Source organism: Silurus meridionalis, chromosome 3 (genome assembly GCF_014805685.1).
Source record: "Silurus meridionalis isolate SWU-2019-XX chromosome 3, ASM1480568v1, whole genome shotgun sequence".
NCBI lineage: Eukaryota > Metazoa > Chordata > Actinopteri > Siluriformes > Siluridae > Silurus > Silurus meridionalis.
Window position 1 is genome coordinate 11188108 of NC_060886.1, and position 24982 is coordinate 11213089.

General features: G+C 39.1%; 1 protein-coding gene across 3 annotated transcripts in view; it reads right to left on the reverse strand.

The window, feature by feature from the left end:
- The window catches only part of dachd (dachshund d), a 116969-nt gene that overhangs the window by 31003 nt on the left and 60984 nt on the right, over positions 1 to 24982 (reverse strand). For 2 of the 3 annotated variants that reach the window (XM_046844987.1, XM_046844986.1), the window contains exons 3-6: positions 20106 to 20267; positions 3956 to 4021; positions 1352 to 1524; positions 861 to 996 (exon numbers count right to left, since the gene is read on the reverse strand). In XM_046844987.1, coding sequence (XP_046700943.1) covers positions 861 to 996; positions 1352 to 1524; positions 3956 to 4021; positions 20106 to 20267 — 537 coding nt within the window. The remainder of the gene's footprint in view (positions 1 to 860; positions 997 to 1351; positions 1525 to 3955; positions 4022 to 20105; positions 20268 to 24982) is intronic. The other variant, XM_046844988.1, reaches the window with a different exon arrangement.

Consider the following 24982-nt stretch of genomic DNA (forward strand, 5'->3'; position numbering starts at 1 on the left):
CAAGTGGATCCGTCACCACTGTTTTTAAAATGCAGTGGTGATTGGTTTCTGAATGTGTGAAAACGAGGGAAAAAAAAAAAAAACAAGTAGAATGAATAATTTGGATTTGTGTTGGTGAAGGACAAGATGACACTTAACACCAAAGATGGAGTGGGAGTTCTACTATAGATTAGGAGGGGAAAAAACTCAAATGCTTGTGTGACAGCACATGCAAATGACTTCTCAGCTTGATACAGCTAAATAAAGATTATTTAAATACAGACACCGTGTCCAAAAAACTTTCCTTATCGTTAATGTACACTTGATGGAGATGAGATATGGGTCTATTGATACGGTATTCCAATTAGGAGATAGGAGTGTGCGGCTTCTGTTTGAGACTTAGTGAAAGGACTATAAGGAAAGGACAAGATTGTGTATTTTGGGGTATTTTGTTTTCATAAAACATTTCTTTTGCAAATGATGGAATTTCATAGTGGATATATTTGCTAGTGCTGTTTACCATTTTACTGAGAACTGATAATGAGTATATACATATGGCTGAACAGTATAGTGATCACATATGCGTCACTGGAGAACCAACACAGTACAGGACTTAACAAGGAAGTATATGAGGACACAATATGAAGGAAACATTATATATATATATATATATATATATATATATATATATATATATAGGTCTCTCATCTGCTAAAAACTAGAGGAATGAGAAGAGGGACACACATCTCTCGTAACAATGTGCATTTTTAGCTCAAGTGCAGACTCTTAATATGCGGCTGTGTGCAGAGAAAAGAGTATTAGAGGACAGCAGAGCAGAAGTGGGAGGGAGCAAAAGAGAGTGAGAGACGGAGTAGACATACGCATTCTGTCGGAGGAGCTCTCGGTGTGTGCGGGTGAGCTGGAGACGCTGCTGCTGCGCTGGGATGAGGGCCGGCTTCCCGGCCTCCTACCATCTTCCAGAGAGGGAGCAGGGGAAGGACTGTCAGGCACCCGCTCCTGCGACACACACACACATACATGCACGCACACAATTCCAGACACACACAAACACACACATCCACAGCTATTATACTACACCCAGCTGGCAGCCAACAGCTCTGAAAACAGCTTCTCGTGCCGACACTTGCTGCTACAGCGACTGTCAAGGCGCTACTCTAACGGCACAGAGCACAGGCTTTTAATGCTGCGATCCTCCATTTTTTCTTCTCCCCCATCCCTCTGTCTGTCCCCTCCCTTCTCGTCTATCCGAGGCTATTATGGGATCATGCAATCATGCAGCGGAGCCCCATCCTCCAATACAACTGATGAGAAAATGTGCGCAAGGCAAAGAGCCAGCGGCACCGTGTGTTACCTTAATCACTGATGTCACCATTCTGGAAGGGGCACTCTGTCCCTGCGCTGCGGCGGCCATATTGGCGATGGTGCTGAGGTGGTTCATCTGACTCATTGCCATGGTGACTGACGCAGGAGGCAGGCTGACAGGGATCAGGGGGTGGGGCATCATCATGAACGGCAGTTCCAAACCTGAGAGAGGGCAGAAACGGGCATAATTAAACACGCATTTAAAGGACTCATTATTTTGGCATTAAAGTTGAGTAAATACTGGTTAAATGAAAAGAGAACGAGCGCTCAGCATGGAACAGAAGTTAGCATCTTATTTGCCATTCTGCCATGTGGCTGCTGCTGACAAACCAAATGTTCGTCGTTAGAATAACCACTTTGTGCAAAATTCAACACTGTAATCTTCCCCTGTAGTATGTTTTCAAACCATTGTCTTCATTAGCAGCTAGGATAAATATTTTACCGTCAATGTTAATAAAACATAGAATTACACTGATTGTACCGCAATAATAGTCGTGGTAATGATAACAGAGACGATAAAAGTCTTCAATGTATTACAATTAAGGTCTGCACGGAGAGATGTAAAATTATGGAAATTAATGTTGCACTATTAATAGCAAATTCATTTAAAGTGCTGTGTCTCTGCAAATGCAGGCGGACCTGAAAGTCATTACTGCAATAACTAGCTAAAACAGTGCTAATTAAAAATATATAGGAGCCAGAGACCACACATGCAGGCATTTACACACACCCATCCCACACACAAACACTATTACTTGAAGCCTTATATTAACTAAATGCTAGACATTCCTTGATTTCCAGTAAAAAGACAGGATGACATTTGAAGTTGTGTTCAGTTCCATATAACTGGAAGTCAGTGTGCAACATTCATGTCTGGGATTAAATAGGTGGAAGCGAAACTGTCCCCCAGTTTCAAAGGACACGCACACAAATAAGGTCACAGCCTGGTGTGTGTCCCTGAACTGAGGACCTACTCACTGTCTCTCCTGTCTTTGAACTGGCAGATCAAAAGTAACGTGGATATTTTTTGGTCTTCAGCATTCAAAGGCTCCGCTCAAGTGCTTGAAAAGAAAACTTCATCGTCTCCTGTGGAATTGACTGTGCCTCATCCTCTTTTCTCTCTCTCTCTCTCTCTCACACACACACACACACACACACACACACACACACACACACACACACACAGCTCTGTTACTTGGCTCAAGGTAAAAGGGACAAAACCGCAAGGGGACAATACACCAAACAAGGCCGCACTGCTTTTATACAAAATATCAGTGTCCAAAGTGTGAGAGCGTGGATCTACATGAGGAAGCCTTCAGCTGGAGCAATTGAGAAGAAATGACTAAATAAAATGCACTTCTCTTCTCTTCACTGTCATTGCTTTCCTTGGAAAAGCCACTGATTTCCATAAGAAAAGATGGCCAGCGGATTCACTAGCAAAACAAATTTCCTAACATTAGAAAGAAAAAGAGGATTAAAGACGGAGAAGCCAAGCAGTAGCATGTAAAGGCGATTCTCTTCAAGTGCTGAGTGTGAATCAATTACCATTCCTAAGACCAGACTCAATTAAAACGCAGGGCAGGATACTTAGATCGCCGGATACTTGTGCTGCCACATCCAAACAAACCAAGCGAGCTGTTCATGCAAATATCCACCTTTCAGAGTTTGCTGAGAGCCAGATGGAGCAGTGTGATTCTAAAGCAAGATCTGGATTTCAGCAGATCCACGTATATAAAACTTGTCTGTGTCTGTGTGTATAACTATGCCTTTGTTATTTAAATTGCCCTTTAGCTCCCTGCAATGAATAACAACCAAGTTACACTGAATGTAGTCCTTAAGTGACTGTGGCTTGGTTATACAGTAGCGAAGCGTCCTCCAGCACCTAATCTACCCCTTCTTCTACTTCCTTTCATGTACCTAAGTGATGTTTCAGCCATTATGTCATATTGGAAGCACAGGAACGACTCCAAACAAACTAAGAGCAGTTTCTGCAAAACCTTCAAGCTGACAATTTAATTAAATCTTTATTTATATGGCACCTAACAACTACCATGTAGAACCTAGGTGCTGAACAAAGTGCAAAATACAATGTGCAAATAATAGTAATAAAATTAGAGTTAGCATGTAAGTAATGATATAGCAATATCAGAAGAAAATAAAAGTAAATAGTAGGAACTAAAAATTAGCATAAATGTTTGTACAAAATGTATAAAAATTTGTATAAATGTTAAGAAGCAGAAGACTAAGCGCTCTCTTTACTACAAAACAAAGGCTTTGGTTCATAAGTATGCCTTTAGTTTAGCTTTAAAGGTAGAGCATTCCCTTTTAGAAGTAAGGAAGGAAATTCCAAAGCTTAGGAGCTGCCACTGAGAAGGTGCGGTCACCCCACAATTTATATCTTGTCCTAGACATGACTAGAGGACCTCAGGGTCTGGCCATGAGTGCGCAGATAAAGGTTCATTTAAATAGGCTGGGGCCATGCCAGAAAGAGATTGAAAAACAAATAATAAGATTTTATATTGAATTCTGTACTGTACCAGAATCCAGTGGAGAGAGGAAAGGACCGGGGTGATGTGTGCACGCTTACTGGTACCTGTAAAAAGCCGTGCTGCAGCGTTCTGAACCAGCTGTAGGCGATGGAGAGAGGACTGAGTAATTCCTAAATAAAGAGCGTTGCAGTAAGACAAGCAAGCAAATAATCACAAGTATTTGTGTACACTGATGGATAGAATACTTCTGTTTCTTAAAACGAATGAATTTTTTATAATTGTCTAACTTCCTACTAATTAAAGCATTTTTGTTACAAAAAAAAATATAAAAAATTAACAAGCAGCAGGAGTAAATAAAGTGAGAAAAATACTGCCAACAGACCAGTAACAGTCAAAAGGCTGTTATAGTAATTTACAGAGCTGTTTGAAAATAGTTTTTGTATATATATTTCATAAATCATAATGGATACAACATCCAACATAACAGCCTGACCTTAGAAATGAAAGAAGGCTGTGTAACTAAATCATCTACAATCCCATTTTGAAAAAAGCTGGGAAAAATATAAAATTTAAATGAAAACAGAATGCAATGATTTGCACTTCTCATGAGCCCATATTTTATTCACAATAGAACACAGAAAACATGCAAATGTTTAAACTGAGTAAATGTACTATAAATGAAAAACTGCTGGAGAAACGTTTTGCAACTAATTACATTTATGTCATTTAGTAGGCTATAAGTATCCTTATTCAGAAAGACCTACAGTTATACAGCTGAGCAATTAAGGCTTAAGGGCCTTGCTCAAGGGCCCTGCAGTGGCAGCTTGGTAGGGCTGGGATTTGAACCTATAACATTCTGATCAAAGGCCTAATATCTTATCCACTAAGCTACCACTTCCACCTACGGGTAACTGGCAACAGGTCAGAAAACATGATAGGGTATCAGGTAGAGTCTCTTAGAAGTAAATATTGACAGAGGTTCCCCAATCTGCAAAAACTGTGAAACAATTTCCGAAAAATGTTTCTCAACATTAAATTGTGAAGACTTTGAATATCTCAATCTATAATACATAATCATCATCAAAAGATTCCAAGAATCTGGAGAAATTTATATTGGACACACATGATCTTCGGGCCTCGCATTTTTTAATGGAAATCACTGCATGGGTTTTAAAAACGTCAAAAATCATTGTCTGTGAACAGTTTTTCGTGTCTTCCACAAATGTTGGTTAAAGCTCTATTATGCAAAGAGGAAGCCATATGTGAACATGATCTTGAAAAGCCGCCATTCTATCTGCCAAACTTAATTTAAAATGGACTGAGGCAAAGTTAAAAATTGTTGTGTTTAGATTAATCAAAATTTGAAATTCTTTTTGGAAACCATGGATGCCGCAACCTCCGGACTAAAGAGAGGGACCGTACGGCTTATTCTCAGTGCTAAGTTTAAAAGCCTGTATCCCTGATGGTATAGGGTGCATTTTTGCCTATAGAATGGGCAGCTTGCATGTTTGGAAAGGCATCATCAATGCTGAAAGGTAGACACATTTTAGAGCAACATATGCTTCCATTCAGACAATATCTTTTTTAGGAACATGCTAAACTGCTATAATTATAATATTACAATAGCATGGCTTCATAGTAGAAGAGTCTTGGTGCTGAACCGATTCGCCTGCAGTCCAGACCTTTTACCATTTGAAAACATTTGGTGCATCATAAAATGAAAAATATTGGGAATTGTAGAGCAGCTCAAAACCTCAGTTTCCAGCAGTGGTAAACAAAGTACATAAAGCATGTGCTTAAATAAAAGTAGAGATACAGTAGGTAAAAGATTACTCGTATTAAAAGTACCGTATTTTCCGGACTATAAGCTATTTTTTCCCACGCTTTGAACCCCGCAGCTTAAACAACGAAGCGGCTAATTTATGGATTTTTCCTGAGTTTTTCCTGGTTTCACAAACTTTAAGCCAAAAAACTGAGCCCCATAACATTTAACCAATAAAATTGACGAACGCACTTCACCTGTGTTCTGAGCTGCACAGCATCGGGAGAAAAACTTCACCGATGGTGATTTTTAAACGTACGACGATGCCAAAAGATAAACTCTCAAGAGAAATTGTTGTGAAAGGAAGGAGGAAGACAGTGAACAATGACTTTCTTGGTAGGCTACTGTTTAGATACAAGCCGTTGTAACGCGTTGAGTCTGGGTGAAGGGAGAGCTCGCTAACTCCAGTTGCAACAGAAATCATATAAGCACAGACAGGTTTCCAAAACTCATGCTTTTTTATTTTTCTTGGCAACAGCGTTACGGGTTAGTCAAAGAAACTTCAGAAAATAATAAGGACATATTCCTCGGCCTTGCACACATGCAGTAATAGCGGAGAAATGTGGCGGCAGGCTATTCCCAAAACGCAACTCTGCTCTTAAAGGAGCCACAACATATTTCACCCGTTACACCGTGTAACAGACACTGTCTTTCGTTAAAGACTGTGTAAAGTTCATTAGTTTCAGTGTAGACAGGTGCGGCTTATTTATGTTCAAAATAAAAATCTTTGTAAAATTCAGTGGGTGCGGCTTATATTTGGGTGCGCTTAATAGTCCAGAAATTACAGAAAGTGTTACCTTTAAACTTTCACTTGATAAAAGTACAAAAGTATTTGTCTTCAAATGTACTTAAGTATCCAAGTGTTATAATTTATTATGGCCATAATGCCTTCACATTTTTATCACAAGACTTTTTGTTTAATCAACTCAGTTTCTATCAATCTATTAATAGAATGATATTAATGAGACAAACACTGATTAATATCTATTAAAATTATCATGAGCCCAAAACCTTATTTTCAACGACTTTAAAATGATCGCACAAATAAGTGGCAAGTTCGGTGTCAGGAGATTCTTTCATCATTTATTCCTGTTAAAATGTTCTGCTTAATGTTGAACTGATGCTGAACTGTATGTTCGTGCTAAGTAGATACCACTGATGGTGGTTCTAGCTTGAATGACACCCTGGGTGAACCACGCCATGAACCAACGTCTCCCCCGTTGATTAGTTTCAGCTTTAAAAGCTCCTATCTGCTTTAGCTACAGTCACTGGAAGAGTAAGAACATGTTCTCAGAGCAGTCCACACATTTGGAGACATTTCTAAAATCTCACTTTCATGTATAAAAATCATCCAAAATGCATTTATTACACAATTAAATTCACAGGTCATTGTGCACAATTTATCAAACTCTCAGAACCAAGAACCAAACAACTCATTGGCTAACTGTAGCCATACGATACATGCAACATCTATATCCTTGTAATATACTATGTCTTGTAAATTAGCCTTTTAATCTGCACTGGAGATTCCCCTTTCTGAACTCAATTCAAGACCAATTCAGTACAATCACAGAAAACTTTTATGACGTCACCTCATTTAAAGGTAACCAAATCAATCATTTCGAGTTTAACTACAATCCAACTAGGCTAGTTAGGATTTAATTGATTTGTTGCTACACACATTATGATAAACTTCAAACAATAAATGATAATATTATGTAAGCTAAAAAAAATAGTGTTGCTCTATGAGTAAAAGCACAGCAGGCAACACAAAATAACCTAAATGATATACAGTTATTTGCTTATTTCATTAAATGCATTACCAATACTTAGTGGTGGGCGATCAGGGCCAGCAAAGCCTTCTCTGCTGGCCTAAACACTTTTAGAAGCACTGACCTAAATTTACAACCTAAATTCTAATATTTGTTCCATTAAAATTTTATTATTTTATTCCCAACAGTTCATTCTCTTCATGCTTCCAGTACGTGTATGTGGATGTTAGATTTTTTGTCCAATCAGATTTCAGCATCTATGTGCTGCCATGTCTATCTAATCTGCTCAGGGCCTGCAAAGTTAATACAGCTGGTTCTTTGGCCATAGAGAATATTAGCAACAGGTCTGTTTCTTGAACCAATCAGATTTCATATTCACCTCAGAGCTAGCTGGCACAGAATAGCGTCAGCATTTTTTCGTCCTCTGATTGGTTGGTCTGAGGGGAAACTGTTACAAAAAGTTTGACTGGCAAAACACGTGTGTAGCTCTGCCCACATCTGAGTTAGACTTTTTTACGCCTATGAAGAAAGAAAAATGTATTTGGTCTCAGACATACTTAAAAATCCATTTTAAGAAAAGCTAGACTTCGTGAGGTCGGCCAACCCCGAAGCTAGCTAGCTTGTCTCAGCCCAGGAAAGGGCTTGTTCTCCACTTCCAGACGAGTGAATACGAGTGGTACCACTGGATTACAGCCTCCGAGGAGCGGTGCAAATTATGACTATGTAGCTCTGGTGAGTAGGTTGTATTTTATTTATATTTTTTATGTTTTTGTCATGTTATTAGACAAATTTTGATTCTGAACTGCTCCAGATGATGTAGGTGGCACAGTTGGGGTGGTAGTGTAGAGGTTTGGAGTCTTAACTGGGTTTCTTGCTTTAGTAAAATGGTATTCACCCTCCATATGTGAAATGCCTCTCTCTCTGTAATGCCACGCATTGTTATATTTCGTTTTTGTATTGTATTGATGGTTTCTATAATTGCGACATGGTGGTATTAAAAGGTGGATTAAGTCAGGTAAGTACCCACTGAAGGCCCAGGTTTCAAATTCACGGCCCACCACTGCAATACAATCCTCAAAACAAGATGATAAAGATGCATACACACCTTTATCTTTTGCACGTTTCCCGCTACTTCTTTCCTCGTTTTATCTGAATTGGGCTGAAGTTTAGACCTTTTTTTGTCATCCATAATTTTAATTTGGGTTCAGTTCTCCCTACTGCTGTGACATCACCCAACTCGATTTATAAATTTTTGTGTGTGGACGCCCCGTGCCGCCTAACCGGCAAGATGCATCCCTCGTCGGCTGCCCATGATGCCTAAATCCACCACTGCCAAGCAGCAATCAAAACAATTTTAAAACAAAGCGCTCGCTCGACCCTGATTGGTGGTTTGACCAGTTAAGTTTTTATCCACTCAAATAAAAAACATTTTATTTGCTAAATGTGGTTGAGTAAAAAGTAAAATGTTTCACTTTGAAATGTAGTGAAGTTTAAGTTAAAGTCTCCCTAAACAGAAATACTTAAGTAAAATACAAATACACAAAAAACAACTTGCGTACAGTAACGAATTACATTTTCTTTGTTACTCTCTACCACTGGTTTCCCAGATGTACACAAACTGTTGTTATAATAAGAGGGGATGCTACTGTAGTAAACACAACCCGGACCCAACTTTTATTTTTATTTTTTTAGTTTAAACATTTGATATATTTTCTATGTTCCATTGTGAATGAAATATAAGTTTTATGAGGGTTGCAAATAATTGCAATTTTTATTTATTTATTTTTTTTGCATTTGATATTTTTCCCCAACTTTTTGTAATTGTGGTTGTATTATAAATATGTAATGAGAAAAAATAAAAGGATGGAAGAAATGTGTATGCTGTGCAAAACAGGTTTTATTTATTCTCAGCTTTTTTTTTTATCCATCACTTGACAACAGTGTGTACATACTTTATGCACAATAGGGAAAAGTATTTTGACAAAAGTATTGGGACATCTGATTTTTCTAGCAATAAGTGGTCTGCTAAAGATTTCTGACCTCAACCCTATTGAACACATATAAGCAAAATTAAAATGCTGACTGTACCCCAGGCCATCTTAACCTATATATCGGTGCCTGACTTCACTAGCACCCTTGTGAGCACAAATCTCTATTTGCACACTCCAAAATCTAGTGAAACATCTTCCCAGAAGAGTGGAGGATATAATAAGAGCAAATGAGGACTAAATTGGAAACATGTTCAAACAGCACATATATACAGATATACATCTTATGGTCAAGTGTGCTCAAACTTTTGTCCATATAATTTCATGTAAATTTGTACTCTATAAACTATTTAAAGAGCAAAAAACAAACAACAACAACAAAAAAAACCAGACAACATAGAACATAAATAATTACATAATCAAATCATAATAGTAATATATACCCAGAAAACCATGTGCTCTTCTAACAAGCAATTTTTCTTCTTTCGGCTTCTCCCTTTAGGGGTCGCCAGAGCGGATCATCCATATTCGTGATCCGCATGTTCGATTCGTCACATGTTTTACACTGGATGCCCTTTCTAACGCAACCTTCCCCATTTATCTGGGCTTGGGACCGGCACTAAGAGTGCACTGGCTTGTGCAACCCTAATGGCTGGATTTGGTTCCCTGACCGGGTATCGAACCCGGGCCGCGGCAGTGAGAGCGCCGAATCCTACCCACTAGACCACCAGGGAACCCTCTTTGTTTTCTTATTATTCCAAATTTGCAGAATACTTAGCAATCACATGACCCCTTATCTTCATGTACACCTGATTAGTAATCATACACACCTGTCTTTCATTCACACACCCAGAGAAAACCTGAAACTTACACACACACAAACACACACACACACATTTACACTTAAATTCTTATACCATAAGCTTTTCTTAGTTTTGTCTTGAACTTTTAGAGTTTTTTTGTTTTTCTTAGTGGAGTTCATCCAAAGACCTTCTGGATGTTTTTTGCATCTTCATTAATAATAAACATAAGATCAGATGAATTAATTAGCACCCATGTTTCCTACACTCAAATGAATAAATTAATTATTTTCAGAATGTATCTGAAATCTGATATCTTTTCTGAGTTAACTAATGCAAATATTTCTGAATGAATAATCTGTTATACCCTGTGCGGCCAGTAGTCGTATGTGCTTGAAGACATATTAAAACATTCAACTCTATTCTATTTTATTTGTATAGTACTGTGTACAATGAACGTTTTCACAGTGCAGCTTTGCAAAAATATATAGATTAAGAACATACATTTTAAATTCATAAAGTTTATCCATAATGAGCAAGCCAGAGGCTACGGCGATGAGGAAAAACTCCCTGATATGAGATGAGAAAGAAACCTTGTGAGGACCCAGACTCAAAAGGGAACCCATCTTCATTTGGGTGACACGGGACTCATGCCAAACACTTCTCATATTACAGCTGTGCTTCATTTTCAGAGTTAATTTGAACGAACCCTGAATATTGTCTTCTGCCAAAAAAATAATCAAAGAGAATGATGAAAAATGCGGAGTTTATAGATCTTACATATTCTTTCAACTAGGCCTGATGGCAGCTTTGAATATTATCTCCATTATCTCAAGCCACTTTATATGAAAGCAGCCTCTCAAGAAGAACTTGGAAAAATTCCCAGTACTTTATTCATACAGTGCAAAAGCAAAGGCATATTTCTGAAATGTTTGATTAAATATGCTTTCAAAAATACTATAATTATTAGACTGTATCATGCTGTAAACAGTAAACAGTAAAACAATGAAAATAATAAAAATGAAATCAACTAATTAAATGCAATGACGTTGCTTTTTTTTTTTTTTTTTTTTTTTACTTTTCTATTTTTAACTGTACAAAAGTCGGGAAGTATTTTTTAATGTTAGTTAGTTCATTTGGAAAGCTTGCTACATGTCTCTTCTCTGGAAGTAAGCCACGATGATCTACTTAATATTATCCATTATCTAATAAAATACAAACCTGTCCCTTTTTATAAGAAAAAAATCATTGGAATTTGATTTTTTTTCTTTTTTACTGACACTGCTACTTCATCAGAAAACAGCAAAATAGACCCTCAAGACAAAATGTATCTACAACAGATCAATCCCAAGACTTTTACTCAAGAACTACTATATATTATATAGAACCTGTACAGGTTATATCATTAAAGCAGCTGTGAAACAGTACTATGTATGAGCACAATAGCGAAAATTAGAGTCCTGCTACCGCTGTAGCCATGAGCTCTTTCTTCTGCATTATTCTGGTGAAGCTGGGAGATTTCCCTTGACAAAAATTAAACCAGTTCCTAGTTGGCACTTTATTATCTCTTCAACTGAGTGATTTATTGTTTGTGGAATGAAGGCAAAGAAGGAGGAAAATTACATTTTCTTCTGTGCTCGGGTCCACCCTGCTTCTCCTCCTCCGTCCTGAAAGAGCTCACAACAAACAATAATGTCAGCTGTAATTGATCCGAGGTCGCCAGTTAGCCCTGCAGTAAAAGCCCACTATTTAAGCGACAATCCTCCCCTGCCCCGCTCCTCAGAAGCTGTCTAATGAAGCTGTCTGTCTCTGCTATTTACCTTCGCTTAAATGGAAGGAGAAAGATGTACTGTATGAGTCCGGGCCAGAGAAGATTTGCTTTCCTTCCATGAAATAGGACCTGTGGATGCCTGTAGAATGTATAATTGGTTGCTGCAGTCAGGGATGGGCCTTCCAGCACTAATTAAATGACTTGTTTCCAGCCTATCTGTCTTTGTTTGTGAGCGCACTGTGATGGAACGATATGTCACACATGCCTGTGTATGAGCAAACACTTTCTGTAGATCTGAACGAACAAAATCCTCGGCCGTTTGAACTGACATATTTAAATGCAATTTATTTTCATCGTTCTCACAAACTAATAGACCTTTTTTTTTTTATTTTAGGCTGAACGTGAAGCTGACATTTCTACTGCCCACTAATGTAGATAAGACTGAATGAATGGTCTTCATATAAAATGCAACATCTTTATTAGCCATTTTTATTCCATGGTGTGTGATGGGGCTTAGTGCACATGAGTTCACTCTGCACTTTTTGAGGGATTGGAGCAAGGTGGGAACAGTGCAGATGTTTCTTTGCGAAACAAAAACCTGCTTCCTGCTCGTCAAACATCCATTAAAATATAGCGTGTAATGTAAAAAAATAATTCTTGCTGTGATCTATTTTTTCTTTTTGGGCTGTTAAACCCAGCAGAACAAAGATGCACACAAGGTGCTATTGGAAATAAAAGCAGAGATCCCTTTGGAGACCGAGAAGAGCCCGGCATGTTGGCACAGCCATCGATTGTTTTCTTATTCACAGATGGCATAGCCAGACAAGGCTGCTAAACCTTGTAACTCATTAGGAGCTGCGGAGGAGAAGGTACTTCACTTTGATGTAGCCACCCACAGCCTCCCACTGTTGAGAGAGACTCTTGAAAAAAGAAAAAAAAAACACCAAAAGAAAAGAAAAAAAAGTCAAACAGAAAAAATACCTGTAAAATATCCTTGCAAACACATGTTGCAATTTACAACCGCCAACAGATGATACATGATAGCCATATTTTTTTCTAAAGCCAAGAGAAAATTTCAGATGTTGACAGAGATAGGGAAACTGCTTCACCATGCAAAATTTACTATTACTGATCTAAAGTAAGGAGACTTAATAAGAAACAGAGGGTAATAGAAAGAAAACATCTATTACGCACTTGTGAGGATAAGGGAGTGTAAAAAATAATGGCAACAAAACATCTCTGGTTTGATGAGGTAGCATAATTACACCGCCACCCCCAAGAACCATCAAAGTAAACATGTGGTAGGAATTACAGAGGAGACAGACAGCATTGTTGTGCGTTATTTTTATTTTTTTCCTGCAGAAGGATAAAAAGCCAGCAGCAGTCTTTGGCATATGGTGGACTGTTTTTATTCCAGTAACACTACCTGTTACGCAGACTGGCCGTTAATAGACAACATGATGCTAACCATACACCCTCTGAAGCTTTCATACCTCTACCTCTTCGCCGTACTTTAGCGCACTTTCTCGTTTTCTAGAAATCTCTAGTTCGGAAACTAGCCGTGTCTCATATCTACAGTGCTGGACAAAACTGTGGAGCTGTAACATGATCTGCTTAACATAATTATCCACATCAAAGATATCCAGACACGAGCCTTCAGGATACATTAGTGCAAGCACGCCCAATCTGGATTCGAATTGGTTTCAGTTTAAATTTGTCCCATATCATTCTCAATAAACCGCAGGCAGTGCGGCAGGGGGAGACATTACTAGCAGCTGTTTCCACTGAAAGCACAATATATTCAAGAACAATCAATAACCTCCCTCTCAAGGGACCATGACACCCAAGCAGAGTGAAGAAGCCTCTCCATCTGATATTTAGCAACGGATCCCTTTTAAAAAGATTGCTTTCAGTCAATGGCAGGCAGTTGTCATTCGACTCGGACTCTAAAATTAAATATACTGAGCGGCATTATCAATCACAAAGCATTGGGATGTTTAGCGAGGTGGAAGGGTTGCCAAGTCAGGAGAACGGGGTTCGAAGGCGACAAGGCTGACCATTGCACATCTCTTTTAATTATAAAATTCTCATCCCATCAGACTGCTATTGGGTCAGAGTCAAATGTTGACCCAAAGACACTCTGATGTGATGGGATGTGAAATTCCTTCTGATGGTATCTGATATATCTTTTATTCGAATAGTTGTACTGAAACAGCATTACTTTTTGACTGTGTCTGAACATCTGAACTAATGATTTTATATATATATATATATATATATATATATATATATATATATATATATATATATATATATACTCAAAGAGGACATGAAAAGAGCCAGACACAAACGTGAACCCATCTTTTTCTAGGTGACAGTGGGATGTGGTATGAACCATTTAGCACATACAGATGTAGAAGAGTACAACATATGTGATGTGTTTTGCCATACGGAGAGATTCGCTCGTCTAACTGGGGTTAATGGTGTTCTGTGCATGACAGATGAGCTCAATGAACAATCCCTGCATGTTCATTTCTCATGTCGTAATTCCAGGATTGTTCTAATTGTAATAATTGTTTCAATATTCACATTGTGCTTTATGAAACTGCACCTTTCCTGTCATCACAATCGTGGCGTGATGCTAACTCCACTAATGCTGATCGTGTGCTCATTCTGGGCTACCTAATTAAATGCTGACCTATCAGAAATTATATGTTTTTTAAGCAGCCAAAGCACATACATATTCCACATTGCAGACTGCAAAACCTTATCATCTGTGAAAGGTTGAATGTCATTTATTACACGTATCACATTTACACCAAGTGACATTGTCTTTTCAAATTGCGCCGATCTCTTCACTCCAATCTTTACCTCCAAAGGTCACTCAATTCCACTTATAAATTCAACCTGACAGAGATTAGTAAAGAGGGACAGGCAAACACCGCCGAATCCAGCGGCTTGAAATTAATTCATCCAATTAATGAAGAATGAGCTCTAATGCTGATAAGGGCTGACAAGGAAACTGGTCACTTGTTTTTTTTTTTTTTTGTTGTTTTTTTTTGTCTTCACTGTTGTGAAGTAACCCGATGAGACAGCGATACAAATATTTGCATTATGGTGCTTTATGTACCATGCGCCTCTTAGCTACAGTACTAATAATAATGCACGGGCTGTGACTTGTCTCCGAAATGACACAGCTTAAGATGGGTCATTACAGAATATAATGTTTCATCATTGCCGATTTTGTGATCTGTCTCTGAGTAAATATTTGCAGCCCCCCAAATTTTGTGCAGGTTTTAATATATAGATATGTAGATATACTGTATAGATTTGATTATTGAGTTATCGTCTGAAATTCTATTAAAATGTCTGGCACTTTCCACTTATCTGTCACCTGCCTCCCAAGAGCACAACACACTAATAGAGGCAGAAAGAAGACGAATGCCCAGGAGAAGCTTCATCTCTTGCTGAACCTGGGCTGCGTGTCTCTAAACCCCAGATGTGCAGCTCTTACTTATGCTTCCACCCAGACAAAACAAAACGGAGGAATGTAAACATGGATAGGTAAAAAAAAAGTCTCGTTTTGAAGAGAATCTCGCCTTAATGATTGCGCCAAAGTGGCCATGTGACGTAAAGACAGAGTGAATCATTTCCTCGGCCCCGTGTTAATGTGGCTAAGAGGTGGCTGAGAAACGGCAGACATGTTTTCACCCACTGGCTGCAGAGTGGACATTTTCTCAACAGCCCTTGTCAAATGAGAGAGAGAGAGCGAGAGGAGAGAGAGAGAGAGAAAAGAAACTAAAAGAGTGTTTGCAACATGATGTGCCACATTTAGCTGTGCAAGGCCACCAGCTGAAAGGAGGGGGGAAAAAATTACAAAGAGAGATCCTGGTTGGATTTGTCCTTCCACGGTGTAGAATTTATTATTAGAAAGGACATAAACAGACTAATTAAATCACAGCAGTGGAGGCTGAGATGACAGCTGGTGCTGTGTGTGACCAAACAGATCCCTATCAAAGAGCAGGAGGCATGGCTCACTCAATCCAGCCTCTACGGGAAGCTATTTTAAGAGGTTCTCTATCGAACGCACATGCTTTATATGCTAAACATGGGCTTAATGTACAGGCAGGCTGAATGCACAGGACCGTGATCCTCCAATCATTGATGGCTATAGGTGCATTAATAGATTGAAGTGTGTTTTTTTTTGTTTCTTTCTTCTTTCTTCCTTTTTTAACATGTGCCATTCTCTCATACCTTGCTGGCATTCATTTTCATTACACATCATCCCAGATCCTGAAGAAAGTTCACTATTAACATGGTGATACATTGACAAAATGACAACATGTGGCTTTTACCTGTTCATAATTCACATTTAAACCTAGATGTACAACAACTTCAGCACCCTTTACAATATCACTGTGCATAAACTGTAATTGTGTACTTGTCTCTCTTTTTTGTTTGATGTTGTCGTGCACACAAACACACAAATTGTAAAATTTGGCTCTGTAGAGCAATACTTCAATTTGCCAGGAAGATGAATAATTAATGGCAGCTTTTAAGCACTGTTATTGGTGAGACCGCAAATCTGAAACCATTGACGAGAAGAAAAAAAAATATGGTTTTAACAAGTCAATAATGGCAAGAGCAATGGGAACAGCTCAATCAATGGTACCGCTACATTTGCAAACAAGGGCTTGAATGATAACGGCAATAATTGCTTATCCTCCTCAGTGATTTTTTTTCCTCACTCTCTCTTTCATATGATGTCATTTCCTATTGATTCCTTATGAGATGCCATAATGAGAAGTTTCCCTTTTTTTGGTGCGTGTGTGTGTGTGTGGGGGGGGCTTTCCAAAAATGACTTCTTCACCCCCTCTCCTAGCGGAAATTTGCAAGACGCACTAGCGGCTAAAGCAAAAAGGATTAACTCCCATATCCAACTGAGAACACAGATAATGCTGGGTAATTGGTAAAAAATGAAGATGAATGGGACAGCAAGATAAGGACCAATTAGCTCCTCCATGCTTACAGCTGTGGTCCCGCTACAGATCCATCTTTGGAGCCGTGGCCTCCTCTGCCAAGAGGAGTGAGGTGGAATTAGCGCTCCTGACCTGGCTGGTGGTGGTGGGAGGCCCACCCATCACTTCGTCTTTAATTCTGTCTTTGTCACACACACCTGTCACCGGGTCCCATTGCGCCCCCTGACAGCTTTGTGCCAGGGCTGGGCCAGGCCTGAACACGTTAACTCGCTAAATTCGCTGAACTAAAGAAACACTCAAGCACACAAACACTCATACACACACGAGCCTTTAAGTTTGCACTGCTTATTTCATTATGGCAGCATCATCTGGTTGGTGATACACACAATTCCCCCATCTAATTATGGGGAGGATTTAAGGTCCATTAACGTTGTCGTGGCAAGGAATCAGATGCAAAATGGCACCCAGTGGCCACAGGAGCAGCTTTCTCCTCACCTCCTTTTTTTCTCTTTCCTTAGCCCACAGCTTCAAAATACTCAGGCTATGATTTTATTTGCTATTTCTTAGACTTAAAGAGACACATTAAATGTACTGAAAGCAGCTGTGTAGGTGTTTGTTAGGAGGCAGCTGACAGCATTTCTCCAGTGGATGACGGTTCTGGTTCAGGTCAGTTTAACCGGCAGAAATGGATCACTGTTTATTTGTCTCCCGGGCAGCATGTCGCACATGTTTTGCTTGGTTTGTGATCCATAATTGTGGCATTTCCTGCGAGTCTACGGTGGATTCTGTATTGTAAAAGAGAGGAACCCCAACCCCCAATCCACCACCGCCCTCTGCACAGGCACCAACACCAACACCACTAGCTCTGTTTTAAGAACCAAGGAAGTAATCAAAGGGGGCCAAGCGTTCAGTCTGATCACTCAGGATGTTTGTGTGTTTGGCTCTAACTCAGAAGGGCTGTCTCTCTTTTTTTGTTACAATTAGTAAAACCGATGCAAAGAAGAGGGCGACCGTATTGAATATTTAATGCAGGGGGTGGCATTAGCCTGTTCAATTTACATCGACACAAAGACAACACAGGCAGGGCAAGTCCAGAGGAGAACAGAACGTCCTTCACACTCTGCCTCGGCCTGTCTGTGTCTCAGACAAGATGCAGACAATGCAGGAAATCTGCATCAGAAAGGAACCTTTTTAAGTGGCGGGCAATAGGATAGGAGGATATACTACCAGTATGCACTCAGTAATTAAATACTGCACTGCTTTGAATGTTTCTGCAATCATCATTATTGCTGTAGATATTTCACATTGCACTGCTTTTAGTATCGAAAAGAGTAATAAGAGTCTCAGGTTAGTTGGTATAATACGGCTAAGTAAAATAGCTTCACCAAAAAGGTTATGTGAACAGCTGCTCTAATAAAGAGAATGAAATCATGTCCTGCTCTTGACTGTTCCCAACATAGCAAAGTTCCCCACTGCTGTAGTCATCGCTATATCTGACAAATGATTAAGAGCCCTGCATTCCAGATGCATAATTTGCTTCGAAAAATAGTACATATTAGGAATTCAGGATCTAAAAACATATCACAAAATTCACTCTGCTCTTAAACCAGATAGCAGCACAGTGTGCATTTGTACAGTCCTGTTGTTTCTTTTCATTTTTTTCCCCCTTACTGCTTGTGAAATGACCTTTCTGGTTTATTGCAGTAATGATTGTGTAGGGTGAGAAAATGCACTTGGAGACAAGAATGGAAAACACTGTCTATTTCACTTAAAAACCTAATTTATGTGGCAATTAATAGCTGAAAGAAGCAGCAACTCCTCCCTGGTAGCCTGAATAAAAAGCAGCCATATTTCCCCACTCTTATCATGCGGGTGACTCCTATTGGCCACCCTGTCACAGTAGAGTGCTTGATATAAACAAGAGATTGCACAGACATCCAGGAATCAATATTAGGATGGCTTCAGTACCCAACATCATTTGTCTCGGCCCCCGTTTCTTTGACCAAACGAAGTATTAATTCAAATCATAAATCTGAGGGTGATTTAAATCCCGGAATGAGAGGCCTGCCTGCCTTTAATGATTTATTTTCTACTTTTCTGCGAGCGAGAGATTTGTCCATACGTGGTGACAGGTCACCTTCAAACGCCAGAGGCAGACTGTTCATCACCATGCAGACTAGCATCTCATCGCTGCGAGTAAATATTAAAGTAAAAGAATCCAATTGATTGTGGATGGGCTGGAGAGGCGTCCCTGCCATATATTTTACTCACAGTCACTAATGCCTCTCTCCTCCTGCTACTTCCCCCCGCCAACGCTGGGCCCCGAATTATTATTCTTCTGGGAGCAGGCATGCTCAAGGTTACAATTTAAATTGTAAAAAGATAAAAACAGTTTCTTATTAGCTTCATTGCCACAGCCTTGCCTATTCCGATTCGCATTTATCTCTATTTCAGTGACCTCGAAGCCCTAGCTTTGTTGGCTGTGGACTGATGACCTCAACGCCAATGCATTCTCTTTTGTTAAATCTGCTTAGGACGCTTCCTGTTTGGGCCAAATACATGGTGTCAAATGCAGCTGGGAAATCCTAAACACATGGCGGATATGTTCAGGGTGGAACTCGCATGGGCAATTCAGCTCAGGGATTAAGGGTATCATATGTAATGGATTTGTGTTTTTTTTTCACACTGCAGTGTGATTTCCACAAAGAAATGGCTTTAAGTAATGTTGCATAAAAAAAAAAAAACCTAGGGATCTAAATGTATCTACAAAGAATTATTAAATTGAAACGGGACATTCAAAGGCAATTTTCTCCACCAAATTGAATTAGTGGCTTGCTTAATAGCTATTAGCTGAGTGCTCATGAGTGCTTTTAATTTGTTGCTTTTTTAAAAGAGCTCTACCTGGTAATTATGGGGTTTGAATACAAGTAATGCTTGTTCAAAGCTGCATGTTGTTGTAAGGAAATATAGCATTAGCTTTGAGATTTCACTATTAAAAGTTGTTGCATGCCAGTCTTACACTTTCAGAGTAGGGGCCTAGTCTTTCAGTTTAAAACTAAAAATTGATTTTGGGACAACACATCTCTGAACCTCGAAGAGATAAGAGATGGCGTGTGACTTACCCACGCTGGAGCTCAAGTCTCCGTTGTCGGAGTCGGCGCCGTGGTGCGTGCTGTTGGCGTGGTAACTGCTCATCACCTCCAGCTTGATCTTCTTCACCTTCATGGCCTCTGCGATGGCGGCGTTGGTTGCGGCGGCTGCAGCAGCAGCTGCGGCTGTGAGACCTGTGAAGGAAGACAAGACACTATTTAATGCTGATGAAACGCAAAAAAAAGGAACTATGCTGATTATCGGATGTTTGCATGTGGAGGTTAGCGAGAGTGAAGAGGAATCATTCTTGTCAGCAAAGGCGTCTGAGTAAGTGAGTAGTTAATATTTAAACAGACTTGAATATGGGAATATGGCATGCCGTGGTCTTAAAACGCTTGACAAATCGCACGGCGCAGATACCTTCCAGTGATGATAAAGACAGATGATCTTACAGGTAAAAGTAGAGACAATGACACACATCACTTTGTAGCTCCTCGACACTGTGTAGGCTCAAACTACCAATATGTCAGTTGATCATGCTGGCTGTGCTGTAAGTAAAGCATAACTCTAGCTTCCTCATCAGCACGGTTAGTTTTCTCTTACACAACTGATCATCATAATGACGGGATGTTTTTAGTCGGCAGTCTGACTGTCGTCTGCGTCATCTCTGATTTCTCTCGCGCTCGCTCTCACTGCCTCCCCAAATACAGAGCAGACGCCACAGTGCTTTGATGGTGACAGATGGAGTCGGGATAACATTTCAGAAGTGACATGTTGCCATGATTTCTGTTTGTAAATAAACAGGTTGAAGATGTATGACAAAGTGGAAGCAACAAATCGGCATCCGGAAGAAGCTTCCAATCACACTTGCACACAACCACAAACACACACCTAATGTTATTTTGAATTTTAGATGTAAAGTTTAACTATGATAATGCAAATAATTAAAAGATTTTGAATGTTCGGTATTTAACAAACTCTTTTTCAATTTCCATATAACTTTTAAGCTTAAAAGCGCATCACTGTAAACCACGAAACACAAATTTTAGGTGAAAGTTTTTTGGCATGGAAATTGCCCCACCCCCCAAAAAAAAATATAATCAATGCAGCCTTTTCACTTATAGTGTACATCAAATAATTTCATCTCACTCTACTGTCATTCATGCAGCAACTGAATGAGACGGTGGACATTGACATTCTAATTTTCCATCTATCATTTTAGTAATAAGTGAGCTCCATTGTGTTTAATGTGGTTAAAAAAGACACCACTGTGCAGGAGAAGAGAAAAAAAAGAGCAAATTGGCTCACTGTCTTTTTGTCATTTTCGATACACCTGAGCGACTTTTTCATAGGCTGAGAGAGAGAGAGAGAGAGAGAGAGAGGAGAGAGAGAGAGAGAGAGAGAGAGAGAGAGAGAGGGGAAAAAAGCTGTGAAATAAGCCTTGAATTCACAAAAATTGAGATTAATGAAATAATGTGAATGGATGAATCAAAGCAGAGGTTCGAGCTGCAATGCTCGCTCAGCGCTGTCACCTATGTCTATTTTCATACATACAGTAAATACACTGCTGAATGTGTGTTCAGTGCTATAGTAGTATTTGGTGCAATATTATATCAGCAGTGTTTGAAAAAAATTCTTATGGTTTTAATTGGAAATGGTTGAACAGTTCAGTTTAGTTCAACCGCTGCGTATTCAAAGTGCACACTGAGGATGTAATACTGAAACAGTGCATGTTAGTATTCAAACTTACAAATTCTAGTGTAATTGAGAAGTATTATGGGTGATTCTGAAATTATATCCATTTCCCTTAAATGGTATATTAGCTAGAGCACGGAATAAAATTCATTCCAGGTAAAATAACTGTCTGACAATTAGATTTCCCCCTCAATACCTCATGTTTTTCACAAGAAATACACACACACACAAAAAAAATCATTTTATCTCAATATTGAATTTGTAAATATGATATAAATATGACAAAAAAAATGTTTTTCTTCTCTTCAAAAGGACTTCAGAGAAGACTAAATCAAAATATGGTACTCAACCCTAGGGCCAAACCTTTATGGATAACAATTATAAATAAAAATGAGCTATAAGACGAGTGGATAATCCTTCTGCATGTTTTCTTTACAGGATAGCACAGCCAATTAATTTAATTATTAAAGTGACAATGGAATTTTTTTTTACCACACACACACACACACATACACGCACACACACACCTTCATTTAGTATGTAGTGTGCACACTGCAAAAACGTCAAAAATCAAAAATAATATAATAGTTATTGTTACTGCACTGTGGAAAATATATTGGTCATTGTTAGTGTCATAATTACAATTACAATTACTCATTCAGCAATTCATTGGCAATGCTGTACAGGGTCTCGAGAAGGGCGAATGTGTGCTGCCACTGATAAATACAAAATTGAAGTATATATAGTTTTGCTCTAATTTGTTCATGATTTTTTTAGACACCTTGTAGATTAGATGTTCATTTCAGTATTGGCCATCTTCTTTGTATATATCATTTATTTATATATATCAAATTGTCTCTTACTTTTGTGCAACATCATGTCACATTTGACAGCTTTTTCCATGTTCTGACCACTCCGATGTGTATTTTTTTTTTTTTGGCTTAAGAACAAGTGAAATAGGATTGAAAGCTCATAGTCAAGGCCCTATTGATCTGAACGAGTTGCTCCAAAAATCTACTTAAATCTAACAAATTTCTTTGCATCAATATTTACATTAGTACTAGTGACTAGCTTTATAAAAAAATAAAAAAATAAATAAAAAATTCCTCTCACATGCAGTTCGCAATACCTAAATTGCTACAAATCCCAATACAAGTGCAGTGCTTTGGCAGGTAACGCCTGTCATATCGTTCAATTCATCCTGTTTGGATGTGGACAATCGGTGAATTAATCATCGCTTAGCTGTCACATTTCACTGACAAGACTTGATGGCGCCATTAGTGGTTGTGCGTCTGTGGGCTTAATGCGCAGGCATGGAGAAATGGAGCATGTGGCATTAGTACACCGCCCTGCTTCCTCAGCAGCTGATAGGCAGATGGCGCTGGGCACTGTGTGCAGCTTGGGACGAAGGTGCATCTCATTTCCTGGCCTTGTTTGCATTTTAGAATACATCAGGACCATATTGACGTACAGTATACATGATGTCAGAGTGGCCACACTCGTTTGCTAGCATGCATATGGAACAGCAGTTCCCCGGCTGCACGTGAGCTGGGTGAGAGAGCTACTCCTTGGCGTAATGGATGTGGCCTCCAGTCCATCTGAAGGTCAGTGTTCATTTACGTATAATCAGACAGAGTCAACTGTTTTCTAAATAACATGCATGCCGGAAAGGGGAGGTGGTGGGTCGGGGGGAATAAATAAACGGAAATCTGCTTTAGGATGTTTTGTACGATGAAAATTGGCCATTCAGGTAGCTAGCAGCCTTCTTATTAGACATTATACTGTACCTAAGCAAGCCTTCCATTATTTAATAAGATCTTAAAATGGCCTCTTCCCTAAAGTGTGAAAGGCACTGATAAACAGTGACAGGAAACGTAATCTTTCCTTTTTTTTAATTAATGCATTGTGTTCACTTAAAAACGTGTGAATACTTACTACTACGATCCCAAATAGAGCTGCATGATTCTCTGTCACACCTTGTTTAAGTTTATAGTACATTAACAATGCATCTCTCCTGTAATAGCCATCCAAAATCTGCCCGCTCTTCATCCAAACCTTTCTGTCCTTCCCCATTTGCACTAATTAAAATGCAAGGCAACAAGTGCAGAGATCACACTATTTTCTTTTCTTTCTTTTTTTTTTTTTAAAGTCACCTTTAAATAGCAGCTCTTGTGACTGGTCTTTGTGTCCACGGAGGAATCTCCTCAGCCGTAAACAAACAGCTGAGGTGTCCGACAGGCCGGAAGGGGAGACGCTTCACAAATAAAGAATTGCATGGTACTGTCACAGTGTGCACCAAAACAGCAAATAATAGAGACGGGGTCTGATCATGGCCCTTGAAGCAGCTGTCATATTAAATAATAATGAAGGATCTATTAATATGCAAAGGAACCAGCAGCAGACTGGCTTAATGCTGTCATGCCTCGGCATATTGTCAGAATGTTCATTATTAATTAACATGCAAGCTGCCCCATACCTGTGCAATGTCAGAACATTCTTCGAACAAATACTGAAAGTATGTGCCCCTTCTACTAATAGTGTAATTAAATTAAAATCAGATTAACTTCACATCAGTACACAAAGAGTGACTTAGTAGCAGCAGTGCTTATCTGCCACCTTTTCAGCCCTTAATAAAGACGAAGGCCAAAATCACACGAGGTTTATCGAAAGGGGAGACAAAAAGGGTGCAGCAGGCATTCCAATGTGGAGTTTGTCGTTGGGTGGAGAAAATTGAAGAACAAAACACTCCATTTGCATTGCAATACGTTTTATAATCGGTTGCATGTAAAAACTCGTGACATAAAGGGGAACATAGAGAACTGCGTTTAATCTGACTGATGTGTTTATGACAGTGTAATTTCACGTCCGGATGAAGGAATATGTAGAGGTCTAAGGGCACACAACATTTCATTAACCCCATTTGGTGTGGACTTTTCTGTGCTGAGCTGACAAAGACAAGAATGCACATCAGCTTTCACATTTATGAAAGCCAGGCTTACCTATATTTCCTCTTGGCTTTTTGCACTTCTTAACCTAATAATATAAAGAGATTCTGGAGGACAATTCAGTATTGGAAATATTTCATAGACTTACTAAGACTAAAAGTTACATCTATGCATTTTGGCTGATGATTATGCAAGATGGACTGCTATAATGCATCACAGACCAGACAATCCACAAGTACAGTAAGACCCCTATATACATAAAGCCCGAA